This window comes from Ranitomeya variabilis, chromosome 6 (genome assembly GCF_051348905.1).
Source record: "Ranitomeya variabilis isolate aRanVar5 chromosome 6, aRanVar5.hap1, whole genome shotgun sequence".
NCBI lineage: Eukaryota > Metazoa > Chordata > Amphibia > Anura > Dendrobatidae > Ranitomeya > Ranitomeya variabilis.
Window position 1 is genome coordinate 29,505,111 of NC_135237.1, and position 19,017 is coordinate 29,524,127.

At 44.8% G+C, this 19,017-nt stretch overlaps 1 protein-coding gene across 1 annotated transcript in view; it reads right to left on the bottom strand.

Annotated features, from left to right (window-relative positions):
• Positions 1–19,017, bottom strand: part of SLC25A13 (solute carrier family 25 member 13) — a 92,441-nt gene that overhangs the window by 30,021 nt on the left and 43,403 nt on the right. Inside the window, exons 6-11 of the mRNA XM_077268120.1 lie at positions 18,578–18,724; positions 17,347–17,485; positions 11,401–11,494; positions 11,158–11,242; positions 3,309–3,396; positions 2,792–2,950 (exon numbers count right to left, since the gene is read on the bottom strand). Coding sequence (XP_077124235.1) covers positions 2,792–2,950; positions 3,309–3,396; positions 11,158–11,242; positions 11,401–11,494; positions 17,347–17,485; positions 18,578–18,724 — 712 coding nt within the window. The remainder of the gene's footprint in view (positions 1–2,791; positions 2,951–3,308; positions 3,397–11,157; positions 11,243–11,400; positions 11,495–17,346; positions 17,486–18,577; positions 18,725–19,017) is intronic.

Below are 19,017 nucleotides of genomic sequence, written 5' to 3' on the forward strand. Positions count from 1 at the left end.
TGGCTAGGAAGATAAGCTAAAGATGGAGGTTGGGGGAGGGGGTTGCTTAAGGTTTATATTTTATATTGAAAATTAAAATATTATCCCACAGAGGGAAAAAAGGAACCCCTAAAAGCAAAAAATCCTTCATATAATGAGCAATGTTTTAAAATAAAAAATGAATAAAATTGTACAGTAATTGACGCGACAGAGGCGCACCTTGGTAATACGCATGTACATTTAGAACCTATCCCCGAGGTCTGGGAATCCCACCACGGCCCCCATACAGTGTAGTGGTCGCATACGAGCGACCATGATCCCCTCTATGCAGCAAAACGAATGCACAGAAGAGGCCAACCCTTCGATGCAGAGGAAAGTGTCCGCACACAGCCCCACAGTCACTCTGACCTTCCTGGTGGCGGCCTATCCCCAAAGCTTCCAGCTCCTGAACTTGCATTGTGTCAGTAACTTTTAGGCGGTGTGTACTTGATATGTGCGTGTATACGGTACAGTACGAAGTGCAGCACTGTATATACGGCAAAGAACACAAGAGCAGCCATAATCAGGTCCAAGACAAAAAAAGAAACATACTGAAAAAGAAGACTATAGGGTCGACCCGTGAACCTTAATGGTTCAGGAAGCAAAAAACTGAAATATTTAGCAAAGGAAATCCCATCATCTTCATAATCCAGACAATTTGGCAAGAAGGATAGATCATGAATAACTGGGACGTAAATCAGCAGAGCGGAGACCACCGGCCCCCCTCTGTCGTGTCTGATGTCATTTCCTTTTTACGACTGTATTTTCCCGGGATTTAGGGATTTTCTGTTTAGTTTTCATTAAAGATTTTTATTTTTTTTATTTTCATCATTTCGCTTATTTAATTTACATTTTTGTTTTTTTTTCCCGCTGGATTTACGAGGTCGACGTAAGGCGAATATTTATGGTTTTGGGTAGATTCCATTTTTTTTTTGTTACTGGGTGGAGGGCTTTCATATAATTTCTGCAGCCATATTACGTCACATCTTGTAAAGTTTTCTTAAATGCGGGGCGTCTGCGGATTTCACCCAGTGGCATCACCTTGTATTTTTATTTAGATTAGGTCACCCCAATTAAAGAGCTCATCATATACTGGATCCATAGGACACGTCCCTTTAATAAAAAAAAAAAAAAGTGGTAACAGGGGACTCATAAGGACGTAACCTGCTGTGGTGTCATCAATTTAAAGTGGTAATTTCTTTAAAAAAAAAAAAGGCGCATTTCCCTGGATTTTTTTTTGGTGGGGGGGGGGGGGGGGAGGACACGACACATTATTTAGATTTTCTAATCTTTCTTCAGACACATGGTGCGCTCCTGAAGACTGACAGTTCGGGCCGGCGGTTTGTTTGAGCTGCTGGTCTGAATCGTTCATTTGCTTATGAAGCATCAGAGGAACAGCAGGGACACCGAACATGGCCGGATCAGGAGCACCTGTCAGCTTCAGAGCCGTGCTTACAAGCTATATAGCACACAGCTGGCAAGCGCTGCACATCTGACCTGGACTTCAGGCCACCAGCAAGGGCAATAATAAAAAAAAAAAGCGGGGGAAAGAGCGGGCGGGGGAAAGAGCGGGCGGGGGAAAGAGCGGGCGGGGGAAAGAGCAAAAGGACGAGAAAAAAAATGAGAGAGAAAAATAAAGAGAAGGAAAAAAAAGGAAGGGAAAAAGAGGAAGGGAAAAAAAAGGAAGGGAAAAAAAAGGAAGGGAAAAAAAAGGAAGGGAAAAAAAAGGAAGGAAAAAAGAAGGAAGGAAAAAAAGAAGGAAGGAAAAAAAGAAGGAAAAAGGACGAAAAAAGGATAAAAAAAACAAACAAAAAAGAACGAAAAAACAAAAAGGAAAGATGCAGCGCTTGCAAGCTGTATAGCAGAGAGCTGTAAGCGCTGTGCTTCTTGCCTAGACTACTGGCCACCTCTATTAGACTATGTGCCCATGATCAGGATATTGCCGCAGCATACTTACACTGTATCCAAAACGCTGCGTTCTAATCTCGCGGGTAAATCTGCCTGTGTTCAGTGCAGTTAGTTGACATGCTGCAGCTTGTAAGACTGCACCGCGGGCAAGTTTACGCAGCGGCAAATACAAGCACAGTGGGCATAGAATTTATAGAAATCCCATCCACGGTGCTTGTAACCTAGAACTAAGCGTTTTGGACGAAGCGTAGGTGAGCTATGTCCAAAATGCTGCTATTCCGGATCCTGAGCACGTGCCCTTAGTCTGCAGAAGCGATACGTAATCTTGACTTTGCTGGACCATACGCATTTCATCAATTGTTTGAACATTTTGGTAAAATGTTGGCACCAATTCTTAGTCCAAACCCACCATATATTGGAAATAATGCACATTGGCCATCATTCTACCCTTGGAAGATAAATACTGGAGGAAATGTAGTCCGCTTTTCATCCAGAACCCTTATAGGAAACCATTGGCCAACTTCTATTAAAGGGTTTGTACAAAGTTTAGACGTTAAACCCAAATCCATTGCATAGATGCTCGCTTTTCTTTCACTGGGCATCTGGCCACTGGGAACCCCACCGATTCCGGAATGGAGGCGAGCAGGGGTAGTAGATGTTTGACCGCCAGTTCTCGGGAAGTTACAATTTTGGAACAAACCTGTTTAGAAAAGGACCACAATGGTGGCCAAGAACCAGCCTTCAGTCCTTTATGGCCACCTTGAGGAAGGCAAGGCATGTAAAAAAAAGAATCCTGCTTCGTACGAGCAAAGGCCGATCATTAGCGATCTATGAGAAGGATATGAAAGTGGGGGCTTTGACTGACCTCTGTAAAGTCCAAAAAAGCCTTCGTAGCGCAATACTTTCTTAAAACAGTCAAAACTGTTCTTGTACATGAGCTCCCCTACGAATGATCCAGTCGATCTCTGGTTCTGCATTCGCGTTTTGACCAGGTCGATGGGGTAGACAGCGGTGGCGCCAACGGCTTATTGGGGAGAAAAAAATAATAATTCAGTGGTTACAAGATACAATTATGATAAGTGCACATGTTTCATAAGACTTAATGAAGTTACATTAAACGCTCCTCCAAGACTTAATCAACGGAGAAGAACCGACTGTTTTAATAAACTTTATAAACTTGTTTCGAGACAAGTCATTGGTACAACCCCCAACCCTCCGACAGCCATGGAGTACAATGGAGGGTGCATACAACACTGACAGGGGCGGTGACCCGTGAAGCATAGCTTCTGTGGGAATAGACAGGGCGAGCATTGTGCACCCACTACAGGGGAGGCAGCGGGGCGATCATGGAGATAAGGCGGCTACAGTCAACCATGACTAACCTCCAGCGATTGAACCAAGAGCAAATCTGTACGCCGACTCGGCCACTTGGACAAGGACAGTACGAGACACTTCTCCTGAGCCTTGATGCTTGAAAGAAAAAGGACAACATAAGACACCTGCTATTGGGAGACAGAGACACAGCAGTGCACATATCAATTACCTGGGACTGCAGGCAAAAGCGCCCATATATGAAGAGAAAAAGAAGGGAAAAAAAAAAAAAAGATATAGCAAGAAGAGAAAAAAGGAGAAAAAAAAAGAACAAAGGAGAAAAAAAAGGAGAAAAAAAGAAAGGAGAAAAGAAATAGGTGAAAAGGGAGCAAAAAAAGAAAGATAAATGAGAAGAGCGAAAGAATGAAACGAGAAAGAAAAAGGAGGAGAGAGAAATTAAGAAAAAGAAAATGTGGCAAAGTTAAAAAGGTAGAGGAAAAAAATAAAAAACATGTATAAGGGGTTATGAATAGATAAAAAAAGGAAGTAAAACGTAAATTTGAAAAAGCTCTTCGTAACAATACTAAAACTTTATACAAAAAAAACAAAATCCCACAATGACCCCCTGAGCACAGTGCGCGTGTCAAGCAGTACAGGCTGAAGTAAAAAGGCAGCCATACATGTAAAATGTCAGCCAAATCCACCAATTCAGAAGGCAGCAGTTCTTCGGGGGTGTTACTACTCTCCCCTGGAAGCAAACATACAAAACAGAAGGGTGGGCATGTTTCATTTTAAACATGCCCAATCCTTCTGCTCTTACCACATACGGTAAGCTGCAGTCATGGCGTCTGTCAGCATCTTCAGGTCCCCGTACACAGGTCAGCGGACTGAGGTTTGGACATCAGCTGTCTCCCACCTTCCCTATACACGTGCACGCTCGGCCGGGGACACATGGCTACAGTTTGCCTTCCAGGAAATAAATGATTACCCGGCCGGCCCTTCCCTCCGTACAGAAATTATCACTAAATTATAGAACTCATTTTTATACTTCAATTATCTCAGAAGCCACAATCTTCAAATACTCCATCTTGTCTCAAGTCTGGTATCTCTGCTTCAGGTCCTGCACGCCACATGGGGAAGAATTTTCTCACGAAGTCAGCACATTCTCAGCGCCAGGTATCGAGGGGTCGGCTCACGGTCTCATTTTTATAGCCAAGCCAGCCCCCCTTAATTATCAATACATATAGAGAAGGGGGCTGGCTTAGCTAGATGGCCACATCACAAGAGCTCTGCTGATGCTCCACCACTGTCTGACCTGACAAATAGCGGTATTGTTATTTAACGTGGATGAGGATGAGGGTAAGGATAAGGTGATGGTGCAGACCTAACATTTTACTTATGCAAGACTGATCCTTTCATTGGAGATTACACCCTGGACCTGTGAAAGTTCACTGTCCGCGCTATCTCAAACATCCAACAACATGCACAGGACACACAATGACACTCAAGCACAGCAGGCAGCTTACATGGGACTGCTCTGAGCGATACAAAGTGCAGAAGCTTAATTTATGGACATGTATGGTCTGATTTCTTCACCTGCGTGGATTATATGGGTTATTACCGACATCTGGTGAGAATGTCATGCTAATAGCACCTTTAGAAATATATTTACTTAGAAAATTGCGGTATAACTGACACAGAGGGGATAAGTCTACATTACTGCAGAGCTGCACTCACTATTCTGCTGGTGCAGTCAATGTGTACATACATTACATTACTGATCCCGAGTTACATCCTGTATTATACCCCAGAGCTACACTCACTATTCTGCTGGTGCAGTCACTGTGTACATACATAACATTACTGATCATGAGTTACATCCTATATTATACTCCAGAGCTGCACTCACTATTCTGCTGGTGCAGTCACTGTGTACATACATTACATTACTGATTCTAAGTTATATCCTGTATTATACCCCAGAGCTGCACTCACTATTCTGCTGGTGCAGTCACTGTGTACATACATTACTGATTCTAAGTTATATCCTGTATTATACCCCAGAGCTGCACTCACTATTCTGCTGGTGCAGTCACTATGTACATACATTACTGATTCTGAGTTACATCCTGTATTATACCCCAGAGCTGCACTCACTATTCTGCTGGTGCAGTCACTGTGTACATACATTACATTACTGATTCTAAGTTATATCCTGTATTATACCCCAGAGCTGCACTCACTATTCTGCTGGTGCAGTCACTGTGTACATACATTACTGATTCTGAGTTACATCCTGTATTATACCCTAGAGCTGCACTCACTATTCTGCTGGTGCAGTCACTGTGTACATACATTACTGATCCTGAGTTACATCTTGTATTATACTCCAGAGCTGCACTCACTATTCTGCTGGTGCAGTCACTGTGTACATACATTACATTACTGATCCTGAGTTACATCCTGTATTATACTCCAGAGCTGCACTCACTATTCTGCTGGTGCAGTCACTGTGTACATACATTACATTACATTACTGATCCTGAGTTACATCCTGTATTATACTCCAGAGCTGCACTCACTATTCTGCTGGTGCAGTCACTGTGTACATACATTACATTACTGATCCTGAGTTACATCCTGTATTATACTCCAGAGCTGCACTCACTATTCTGCTGGTGCAGTCACTGTGTACATACATTACATTACATTACTGATCCTGAGTTACATCCTGTATTATACTCCAGAGCTGCACTCACTATTCTGCTGATGCAGTCACGCATTTATCCTGTAGTGATGCGAGTCTGGCCTAAGAACGAAAGTCTAAATACATTTATGACAATTCCAGCTGCTAGGCCGCCATATTCTGAGTTTTTCCCGCACATCCGGCTTGTAGACGCCATATAACGGATCGTGCACCAAAAGCTGCGGTAACATTGCAAAACAAAAGCGGCGTCACACTGAAGTGCAAGCTTTGGAAGCCGACACACCTGGAATGGCTCCTGTGCTTCTCTGCGCTTCTTTAAGCAGCCGCCTGTTGTACGGAGACATCGGGTCAGAAACCAGGGTGTATAAAAAGCATAATAAAGTAATAACGCCCCCCCCAAACCACACAGCAAATCTTTAGGATGGAGGTCTGGATTGCAGCCCGCCTGTCAAAATGTAGCTTGCCTGAAACCTCTGTGGTCGCGAGCAGGCGTCTCAGCGCAGACTTGGCCTCTGCAGTCGTGGTTTTATCATAAAAAAGCGATTAGAAAAAAAATGGTATAAAATGTATCTAAAATAAATATAAATAAATACAGAACTATCTATGGCCTTCAATAAAGACAAAGGAATAAAGAGCTGCACAAGTGACGGGGCGAGTATGGGGACCGACGCCAGATGTTCACGTGAGCTGTATCACTAAGCCAGTGGAGATATTAGAGTATAAGAGTATTGGGGGATTTGGTTGAAAAAAAATAAACCATGCAAAAATAAGTTTTAACCAGTATTTGAAGGGGGCTGGCTGATGCTTCATTTTATAGCTAAGCCAGCCCGCTTCACGATCTACCCACTGACAATGAGAGAAGGGGTCAGGCTTAGCTATTGAACTGAGCAGATAACCAGCCTCTGGTCACAAGTGGTCGCGCCTCATACTCCTGACTGTGGGAGGCCCAGAACTGCAACTCGTCCCATCATTTATGGAAGATGCTGCCGGCAAGACAACGATTTCCAGTAAGAGCAGCGTCCCAAGTCTTCCTGAAGGTCTGGGCGGGAAGGGACAGATTTCAGAGCAAAAGAGGTCTCCCTTCTCCCGACCATGATTCAATGCAAGGGAGGTCAAAGAAATGTGACCCCAGGGCCAAATGGTTACATTGCACCAGACCCTAATGTTGCAATAAAACTTAGAGAGGGAATGAAGATGGCGGAGCGGATCTAGGATGGCAGCCATAGAAAGCGGGCACACACATTAGGAAGCAGTCGTTTGGCCAACAAGTTCTCCCGAATCCCTCATACACAAGCGCTTCTATATTCTCTATTAGACAGCTGCTAAAAGACGTCTGAGTTGCCCCTCCAACCGTCACACCCCAGACACCCATGGGGACCCCCCAACCGCTGCGCCCCAGACGCCCATGGGGACCCCCCAACCGCTGCGCCCCAGACGCCCATGTGGACCCCCTAACCGCTGCGCCCCAGACGCCCATGTGGACCCCGCAACCGCTGCGCCCCAGACGCCCATGGGGACCCCCCAACCGCTGCGCCCCAGACGCCCATGGGGACCCCCCAACCGCTGCGCCCCAGACGCCCATGGGGACCCCCCAACCGCTGCGCCCCAGACGCCCATGGGGACCCCCCAACCGCTGCGCCCCAGACGCCCATGGCAAGAGAGCAAAAGAATTAGCTGATGAAATGGCCCCAAACGCCTGTGGAGTCCTGTCAGCCGCTGCGCCCCAGATGCCCGTGGGGTCTAACAACCGCCATGCCCCAAATGCCCGTGGGGTCCAACAACCGCCGTAACCAAGAATCATGTGGGTTTCTCTTAGTCGCCATGCGCTAGACACCAGTGGGGTCCTCCAATTACTGTGCCCCAGACATCTCTGGCAAGAGAACAAAAGAATTGGCAGATAAAATGGCCCCAGATGCCCTTGGGATCCCTCAACCACTGTGCAGCAGATGCCAGTGGGGTCCCCACGCCCACAGACACCTGTGGAAAGAGAACAAAAGAATTGGCAGATGAAATGGCCCCACACCGCCACGCCTTAGATGCCTGTGGGGTTCCCCTAGACATTCGTGGCGCACCAAACTGCAGTGCCCCATACGCCGTGACAAGAGAACAAAAGAATGGTCTGATGAAATGGCCCCATGCACATGAATGGGACGGCTGATACCGCCCAAATTGTCTCTGTTCAGTGGGGGCACAGATTAACACAAGATAAGTGATGAACTCTTGGTATACAGATTTTCTACATTTTTTTTAAGCGTTTATCATCTTTTCCTTATTAAAATTACACGTCTACTTTATAGAGGTTGTCCAAAACTTCGGATAGGTCACTAACATCAGATTGGTGGGGGGTAAACACCAGACATCCCCACCAGTCCTCTGATGGAAGGCTGCACTACCCATGATCGGCCATTACACAGCGTATGGTGCCGTGTTCTGGCTCCGTCCATTACTTTCAGCCGCTGCGCTACCTGCAGACCGCCGACTGGTAGGGGGTGGCGAGTGTCAAAGCCCCAATCTGATAAGGCATAAATATCCAAATCCTGAACGACCCCTTTAAAATGTCTCAGGCGTTACCACGTACTAGATAACCAGGTAACATGTCCAATAATCTGGCATGCACTATTCTCTTTTTGCATTGCCAGGTTACCAGGATTTCAATAACTTTTTTTTTGTTTGTTTGTTTTACCGCAGAAATCGCTATCATTTTATGTTCTATAGCAGAATAGTTGCTAATTTATCAACTTTCTTGACAATGTACATATCAAGCTGCGATGGGAATTTTTTTTTTAAATAAATATACTGTAAAAGAGTAAAGAAAAAAATATACATAAAATAATAATTGATATAAATAGAAGAGAAAAAAAATCACAATAAAAATCTATAATAAAAAATACACAAGATATACAAAAAAAATCTATATAAAAAAAATCAATAAAAAATATATAATTATATAAAAATAATACTATTAAGATAAATATATATAAGATATACAATAAAATACATACACACACACATATATATATATACACACTATATATATATATATATATATATATATATATATATATATATATATATATATAACACTATATATATATATATATATATATATATATATATATATATATATATATATATATATATATATATATATATATATATATATATTTTACTGAATAAATACAATTAAAGGTAAAATTACAAAACATAAAAATCCAGTAAAAATAGGGTAAGGTAATTGCTAAATACTACAATGCAACATTAACTTCTCAAAGAAACATTTCCTGACAATACAGCAAGATCTTCTATAATTTTCTTCAAATAAACCATCAAGGGGAAAAACAAAGAAAAAAATGCTTTTTTTTACTGAGAAAAAAAAAAAAGGATGATCTTCCTAGCTGCTATATGCGCCACTTATGAAAATGTTAAAAATACGGCCTGTGTCCCTTTAATGGGTATAATTAAAGTGCTGTATGTATAATTGCCGTGCTTTCAAATGAAAAGATGTGGCCCTTGAAGATAATTGCGCGCAGTGAGAAATGGCTTCCTAGGGAGCAAAGAGCCTTAAACACGGACACGGAGGGGCTATAGAACACACTAATGACATGAATGAAACATGTTCTGAAGCCTCGGCAAGGACGGAGTTAAAAAAAAAAAAAACAGCCCGGGAGATCAAACGCGGCCCGAGATACAGAAATGGGGGGACGGTGACCTAAAACTTGGATCTAAAGCAGGATTCGAGTCTTTCGGTAATTTTCCCATCCCCCCACCTTTCCCAGGTTAGGTCCTATGGGCCACTCTGTAGATTACAGACATAAAAAAGGGGCCACAGCCTTTCAAATGGTGAATTACTGCAGTCGGCTTTTATGGGGAGATCTATAGGGAGCCGCGAACGATTCTCCGGGCACATAATGAGCCAATGTAACAGGGAACGAGGGAGGCCAACCAGGCACCCCGGCCAGGGCGAGAGGTGGGCACGTCCCAACAAGTCCAAGAACATCTGGGCAGCGAGATGTCTGTTTATTGCATTAACAATATGATCAGGGTCAATGTAAAATCTTAAAAATACAACGTGGTTGTTTTTTTTTTTTTTCCCAAGGATTTTGTGCACTATAATAAAATTCTCCTCTTAACAGCGCCACACCTGTCACACTGGTCACGTGTGGTACTGCAGCTCAAATCCATTCACTGAACTTTTAGTTTTTGGCTGTTTTATTTTTCTCCTTCACTTAATTTTTCCATAGACATTAACCATACGATGAATTGTTTTGTTTGTGGCTGAATTGTACTGTTCATTTAACCATACAATGTACCGAAAAATGGGGAGAGGGGTATATCTCAAAAGGGGTGGAATGGTTTGAAGACAAAAGAAAAAAAGTTGTTTTTTGGGTTTGGTTTTTACAACATTCATTCTGCAATGAAAATGTGCTGGGATGACGATTCTCCAGTTCAGTTTGACACAAACTACTTAAATAAAATACTGTATGCGGTGAAAAAAAAAAAAATTACACTACTTTGTAAAAAAAAACAACGTATGAGTCGCCATTTTTTTGAGGCTAATAAATATTTGGAAAAATATAAAATAAAATAATAAAATTAATAAGTTAGCAAAATTTAAAGGGGATGTCCAAGACTAACATTGTAAACCAACTCCTAGGATAATTAAGGTCTGATTGGTGGGAGTGCAACACTCTGCAACCCGGCAAATCGACTGCTTCCAATGTTGGCGGCAGCCGCAACTGCTCAATTGCGGAGCTAAACAGAACAGCTCCGTCGACTGTATAGTGGCCGCGGCCAGGTACTGCAATCGGCCCCCTATTCAAATCATGTGCCGTCATCGGCTGCGAGCACTATTCTGTCGATGAGGTTGTACAGCTACGCAACTGAGCTGTTTTGGCCGCCACAGACACTAGGAATATCAGATCCGTGGGGTGCGGGGTTATTTCACCCCTGAATACTTTGAGGACATATCCTAAGGATAGGATATCAATGTTAAAGTCTTAGACAACCCCTTTAAGGAAACTTGAACTTTCATTTGATCGCTTCTACTTTATACAGTATGTAGTGAAATGAATGACATATGTAGCCCAGAAATGTCAGACCACCGACAGCAGCATTTAAGGGGTTAAAAGCAGCGATCAGCGCTAGCTCCGGTTGCTGCTGCTATAGGAGAGTGTCGGCTTTATAAATAAGGAGTAAGGAGAAAGGAGTTATACCTGTCGCTGCGCTTCTGCCAGGTTGTAAGGCAAGGCGCCCTCTTCTAAAGGAGCGATCCGTTCAATATCCGCCATCGTCATGCGTCTGGTAACAAAAACCGCGACACCAATTACTGAGCCGCGGATACAATACACACATACGTATGAGAGATTATACAATGTATATTTGGTAGAAGAAAAGCCACTAATTAAGGTTATTGTTTTCCTTTAGCTTATAAACCAATGCTGCAGCGTCTTACTTACCCCCGCGACTCGTATAAATCTGCTAACTGGAACAATATGTCAACTTCCATGGGTGTAACCTGTCCAAATCTCTGAGCGGCCAACACAAACTCCTCTGTAAGAGACACAATAGAGAGAAAACAATACATGATCAACTCTACAATAAAAAAAAAGCAAAAAAAGTATTCAAAGTGGAAATACAGCAAATATCCAGTGCAAAAAAACACCAGTTTCCAGGTTGTAAAAAAAGAAATTCACAAAAATTTATTAACTTTATAAATACATTTATCCTGTACTGATCCATAGTTACATCCGGAGCTGCACTCACTATTCTGCTGGTGCAGTCACTGTGTACATACATTACATTACTGATCCTGACTTACATCCTGTATTATACTCCAGAGCTGCACTCACTATTCTGCTGGTGCAGTCACTGTGTACATACATTACATTACTGATCCTGAGTTGCATCCTGTATTATACTCCAGAGCTGCACTCACTATTCTGCTGGTGCAGTCACTGTGTACATACATTACATTACTGATCCTGAGTTACATCCTGTATTATACTCCAGAGCTGCACTCACTATTCTGCTGGTGCAGTCACTGTGTACATACATTACATTACTGATCCTGAGTTACATCCTGTATTATACCCCAGAGCTGTGCTCACTATTCTGCTGGTGCAGTCACTGTGTACATACATTACATTACTGATCCTGAGTTACATCCTGTATTATACCCCAGAGCTGCACTCACTATTCTGCTGGTGCAGTCACTGTGTACATACATTACATTACTGATCCTGAGTTACGTCCTGTATTATACCCCAGAGCTGCACTCACTATTCTGCTGGTGCAGTCACTGTGTACATACATTACATTACTGATCCTGAGTTACATCCTGTATTATACTCCAGAGCTGCACTCACTATTATGCTGGTGCAGTCACTGTGTACATACATTACATTACTGATCCTAAGTTACATCCTGTATTATACCCCAGAGCTGCACTCACTATTCTGCTGGTGCAGTCACTGTGTACATACATTACATTACTGATACTGAGTTACATCCTGTATTATACCCCACAGCTGCACTCACTATTCTGCTGGTGCAGTCGCTGTGTACATACATTACATTACTGATCCTGAGTTACATCCTGTATTATACCCCAGAGCTGCACTCACTATTCTGCTGGTGCAGTCACTGTGTACATACATTACATTACTGATCCTGAGTTACCTCCTGTATTATACCCCAGAGCTGCACTCACTATTCTGCTGGTGCAGTCACTGTGTACATACATTACATTACTGATCCTGAGTTACATCCTGTATTATACCCCAGAGCTGCACTCACTATTCTGCTGGTGCAGTCACTGTGTACATACATTACATTACTGATCCTGAGTTACCTCCTGTATTATACCCCAGAGCTGCACTCACTATTCTGCTGGTGCAGTCACTGTGTACATACATTACTGATCCTGAGTTACATCCTGTATTATACCTCAGAGCTGCACTCACTATTCTGCTGGTGCAGTCACTGTGTACATACATTACATTACTGATCCTGAGTTACATCCTGTATTATACCCCAGAGCTGCACTCACTATTCTGCTGGTGCAGTCACTGTGTACATACATTACATTAGTGATCCTGAGTTACATCCTGTATTATACCCCAGAGCTGCACTCACTATTCTGCTGGTGCAGTCACTGTGTACATACATTACATTACTGATCCTGAGTTACCTCCTGTATTATACCCCAGAGCTGCACTCACTATTCTGCTGGTGCAGTCACTGTGTACATACATTACTGATCCTGAGTTACATCCTGTATTATACCTCAGAGCTGCACTCACTATTCTGCTTGTGTAGTCACTGTGTACATACTGTGGCATGTAAACGTTTGGGCACCCCATGTCAAAATTACTGTTATTGTGAAGAGTTAAACAAGTTGAAGAAGAAATGATCACTAAAATGCCTAAAGGTAAAGAGGACACATTTACACATTACTATTTTAAAAATTACAAAAAGGAAACCTGTGCCAATGCAAACGTTTTGGCACCCTATATGGTTAGTAACTAGTAGCATGCCCTTTTGAAATCACAGCTTGTACACACTTTTTGCAGCCAGACAGGAGTCTTTCAGTTCTTGTTTGAGGGATTTTCCTCCATTCTTCCTTGGAGAATTCCTCCAGTTCTCCGAGATTCCCAGGAAGTCTTGCATCCTCTGCTATTTTGAGGTCTAGCCACAGATTTTCAATGACGTTCAGATCAGGGGACTGTGAGGGCCATTGTAAAACCTTCAGCTTGCGCCTTTTTAGGTCGTCTATTGTGGATTCTGACGAGTGTTTAGGATCATTATCCATTTGTAGACGCCATCCTCTTCCTCTCTTCACCTTCAGCTTTTTTACAGATGGTGTCATGTTTGCATAATGAATTTGCTGAAATTTCATTGAATCCATTCTTCCCTCTACCTGTGAAACGTTCCCAGTGCCATTGGCAGCAATACAACCCCAAGCATGATTGATTTCCCCCCCCCCGTGCTTAATGGTTCACGAGATGTTCTTTTCCTGAAATTCTGTGCCCTTTTTTCTCCATACAGTGCGGAAAACAAGTAATTGATCCACGGCTGATTTTGCACGTTTTTTCCACCTACAAATAATGGAGAGGTCTGTAATTTTTATCGTAGGTACGCTTCACACAGGTTTTGTCCTGATGAAGAGGTCCTGTATATGAGTCCGAAACGCGTTGACCTGAAACCTGTCCAATAAAGCTCTTAAAAATATCATCGACTATCTGAATCTATTCATCAGCAGCGCTTCCAGTGACACGTCACCCGGATCCTGTGCCGCTCTTTCCTTACGGACCCGTGTCTTGCAGCGGCTGATATGTGCTACACATGGGGCTTAGATGCAACTTCATCAGGTGAGCAGATTACTCTTGTTCCTCGGTGCCTTATTGTGTTATCAGATAAGACCCTATTGGGCTCTGTTTTTCCCTAGTTCCCATATCTACTAAGATATCAATTACGGTGAAAGCTGGAAACGTGGGAAAAGCCTTCCACGTATTTTTAGAATTTTTTTTTTTAAATACAAAAGCATGGCTTAAATCTAGAGGTTGCAAAAGTAAGTACATCCCCATCCAAGAGTCTGGTGCATAGCTGCACTTTGGGTCACTGTCCTGTGCAGGGAACCACAACAAGCACCATTCAAATGTGTCCAGTCCTTGTACTGGGGGTTATCGGGGGACAGCTATGCAGGAGAAGGCTGACCGAACTCTCCCCCTTTCTCAGTCTCTTATCCCTTGCTCCTGCTATCTTTCAGTAACAAGTTCCTAATCAGTATTTTGCCAGCACTATAGGTACAGGAAAAGTCCTTAGTCTCATTTCCCAGCATTCAATGCCCCTGCCTATGATTTAGCCTCCCATATATCTCTACGCAGTTTGAGAGGCAAGAGTGCAGAGGCAGAGACACTTACCCCCAACTACACTGGTAATGGGGCCAAGACCCAAGGCCCCCACTGTCCAGGCACAGGGCGCCAAGACCCGCGGCCATCCCCGGGCCCCCCTCCACTGTCCTGGCACAGGGGACTAAGACCCGCCCCCCCCCCCCCCCCCCCACTGTCCTGGCCTAGCCAAGACCCGTGCCTATTTCCAGCCTCCCCCCACACTGTCTGGCACAGGGGGCCAAGACCCGCGCCCATCCCCGGGCCCCCCTCCACTGTCCTGGCACTGGGGACTAAGACCCGCGCCCCCCTCACTGTCCTGGCCTAGCCAAGACCCGTGCCTATTTCCAGCCTCCCCCCACACTGTCTGGCACAGGGGGCCAAGACCCATGTCTATCGCCCCCTCCCCCCACTGACCTGGCACAGGGACAAAGACCCATGCCCATAACTGCCCCCCCCCCCACTGTCCTGGCACAGGGAGCAAAGATCTGTGCCCATCACCCCCCCATCACTGTCCAGGCACAAAGGACCAAGACCCACGTCCATCCCCGCGCCCTCCCCCCACTGTCCTGGCACAGGGGGCAAAGACCTGAGCCCATCACCGGCTTCCTTCACTGTCCTGGCACCAAAGGACAAGACTCACGCCTATCCCCAACCCCCCTCCCCACTGTCCAGGCACAGGGAGCCAATACCCATCCCCCTGGACCCCCTCCCCCCATTGTCCTGGCACAAGGGGACCAAGACCTGCGTCCATCCCCAGCCACCTCCCCCCACTGTCCTGGCACAGGGGTCCAAGACCCGCGCCCATCCCCCCACTGTCCTGGTACTGGGGGCCAAAACTTGCGTCCATCCCTTAGCCGCCCCCCCCCACTGTTCTGGCCAAGGAGGGGGGCCAAGACCCCACCCCCACCGTGTCCTTACAGAGGGGGCCAAGACCCGCACCTCCTGTAATCCGCCTCAGCTGGCAGACAGATTGCACCTAACAGGAGGTAATCTGGAGGCTGAAACTTTGGAAATAATTTTTTGTGGGAGAGAAAATAACTTGTACATTTTCAGATCTGTATTTCTGCACTTATCACATTGTTAAGGTTGAGTGTTCTCTTTTAATTACCGTATTTTCCGGATTATAAGGCGCACCGGATTATAAGGCGCACTTTCTATGAGCGCCTCATAAGCAATTTTGTTTCATATATAAGGCGCACTGGATTATAAGGCGCAGCACATTACCGTTAAATAAACCATTGCTCAGACTGCAAGTCAAGATTTATTACACTTTTTAACAATAACTTGAAACTGGTTCAGCTGTAATTGCAAATCTCCACTTACGCACCATGGATTCATTAATGTTGAATTCTCTTGCAGCTGCCCTATTTCCATGCTCTACTGCATAACTTATAGCTTTAAGCTTGAAACCTGCATCATAAGCATGTCTCTTAACAGGAGGCATTTTTTGGGGTAGTGGATATAGTTAACGCTAAAGCACAGATATATTGCAAGGATCCTGCGCACAGAGCTGTAAGTATCACAGCAACCCTGCACGCCGGTCACATCCACCCTGCGGCCAAAGCTCTTCCGCCCCACCTGCTGTATAGGAACGTCACGGGACCCCTGCACGCCAGCCTCATCAACTCTGCAGCGTGTCTGCTGCACGGGGCTTCAGGAAGATGGCCGCGGGATGCCGCGCGTGCGCAGAAGAGATCGCGGCGGCCATCTTCCCAAAGCCGAGATGCAAACTCGGCTTTGGAAAGATGGCCGCCGCGATCTCTTGTGCGCACGCGCGGCATCCCGCGGCCATCTTCCTGAAGCCCCGTGCAGCAGACACGCTGCAGAGCACTCTTCTGCGCACGCGCGGCCCCAGGAAGATGGCCGCCCCCACCGATGAAAGGGATGACAGCGCAGATCGCGCGCTGTGTCTTCACGTGGGCGCAGGGAATTCGGAACTTGGACATGCGCACACCACTACGCCACCAACGGAAAGCTGGGGAAGAAAAGAGCGCTGTGAACACACCCATCTGACCAGACCAGCCTGATTGACAGGCGAAAACAGCGACTTTGGTAATGTATTTCTCAGCATAGGTGGGGAATCAGGGTACACTACATACACTATAGTAACGCACAGCGCAGGCCCTATTTAACAGTATTTATAGCTCAATCTGAAAAAACGGGGTGACAGGTTCCCTTTAATACTGTTGGAGCTAGATTGTGCTGTGGAACCAGGTGCCAATTAGGGGCGTAATATAAGCGTGCACTTTATTTGTACTTTCACTTTCACTTCGGGCCCGCAGCCAGTTGGTCTTATATATACCAATAGTGGTGGTGCTGTGGTATGCCGCCGCCGACCCCTGCCGCCCACGATAGAGGTAAAGGATCCTGTATGAACCTCTCTCTTGGTTCATATATAAGGCGCACTGGATTATAAGGCGCACTTTCTATTTCTGAGAAATTCTCAACATTTTATGTGCGCCTTATAATCCGGAAAATACGGTAAGTGAACTGTACGAGCCGCGCACTGACCTTTGGTGACCTCCACGTCTTTCCTATTGCCGGCCAAGGTACTGTAGATCTTCCTAATAAGCTCCATGTTGTTAAGCAAGGAATTAAATCCATTAAAGTAGGAGAAGCTGACCTGATGAGATATGGTACCTCCAGCAGCCTGCAAGGAAGCACGGGAAAGAGACGAAGCAATGCTCAGCCGAAAAACACAGGCAAAAGATTTATGAGGACAACAACGTGAGCTGTCAAAGAAAATACTTCTCTCCTGCTAATAAACTCCATGAAAGCGCGAGCCGAGGACCTAAACAAATACATATGGCTGCGGATTACACCAGGTCGGCCCGCGCTGATTTACAAGGCTGAAGTTTCAATATTGCCAGGGTCAGAAATGTTTTACAAGTCTATTTATTCCAGGTAATGAATGTAGAAACATCACAATATAATGTGCCCCGAAGGAAACGATAAAACAACCCGGTGCTTACAATCTCCGCCAAATGTGTCAGAGACAGGGGGTTATTTATTTTTTGAAATATCTATTTGGAAATTAAATGATATAGTTTATTATAACGCACTTCATTAGCCGCTATTGCTGAATTCAAGGATGACTTGATTTTGCAAGGTAATGTCACAGATCACCTCCTCCTCCTCCTGTACAATGACTGATAGCACCTCTATATACATTAGATAACACAGGATCCACCATTAACAATAGGCGATGTCACAGCTCACCTCCTCCTCCTGTACAATGACTAATAACACCTCTATATACAGTAGATAACACAGGATCCACCATTCACAATAGGTGATGTCACAGCTCACCTCCTCCTCCTGTACAATGACTGATAACACCTCTATATACAGTAGATAATACAGGATCCACCATTCACAATAGGTGATGTCACAGCTCACCTCCTACTCCTGTGCAATGACTGATAACACCTCTATATACAGTAGATAACAGGATCCATTCACAATAGGTGATGTCACAGCTCACCTCCTCCTCCTGTACAATGACTGATAACACCTCTATATACAGTAGATAACCCAGGATCCGCCAGTCACGCTTAGACATAAATCCCTGATTCTGGCCATCAGTGTGATCTCAATTATCAACCCTCACCGATCTAGTAGTTCTCATCTATCCAATAAATAAAGGTTACGCTTTTCTGTCTTGAGTTCCCCTTTACCAAAAATATCCAACTTCGTTGTATCTCTGGTTTATAGACCCAACATCCATTAAAGCTTTACTTACAGCCACCAAGCATTGCTCCACGAACGGTGTGAGGACATGTGGACGGATGGTCACCATGATGTCCCTGAAGTCCATGGCGTTGATTGTCCCGGTGTGGTCGGTGTCGCGCTGCACAAACGCTTGTCTCGCATGCTCCAACTGGATTTCCTGTGATGTAAGAAGACGATAACGGTGAGGGTAAAACACATCGTGCGACCCTGCGATCTACAGCCAGACCCAAAATCGTAAAAAGTGGCTCCTTGATGGAGACCCCAGCGTCAACTGGGTTGTTGGGGATTTGGATATTGAAGACTTAGCTGCAGGACAGGTCATTAATATGTGATCAGTGGAGATCCAACATCTGGGACAAGCACCAATCAGCTGTTAGCAGATCCCGTGGCAGCTGAAAGTAATTTATCTTAGTCTTAGGAGACAGGGCTGGAGGTTTATGGATCGGCCCA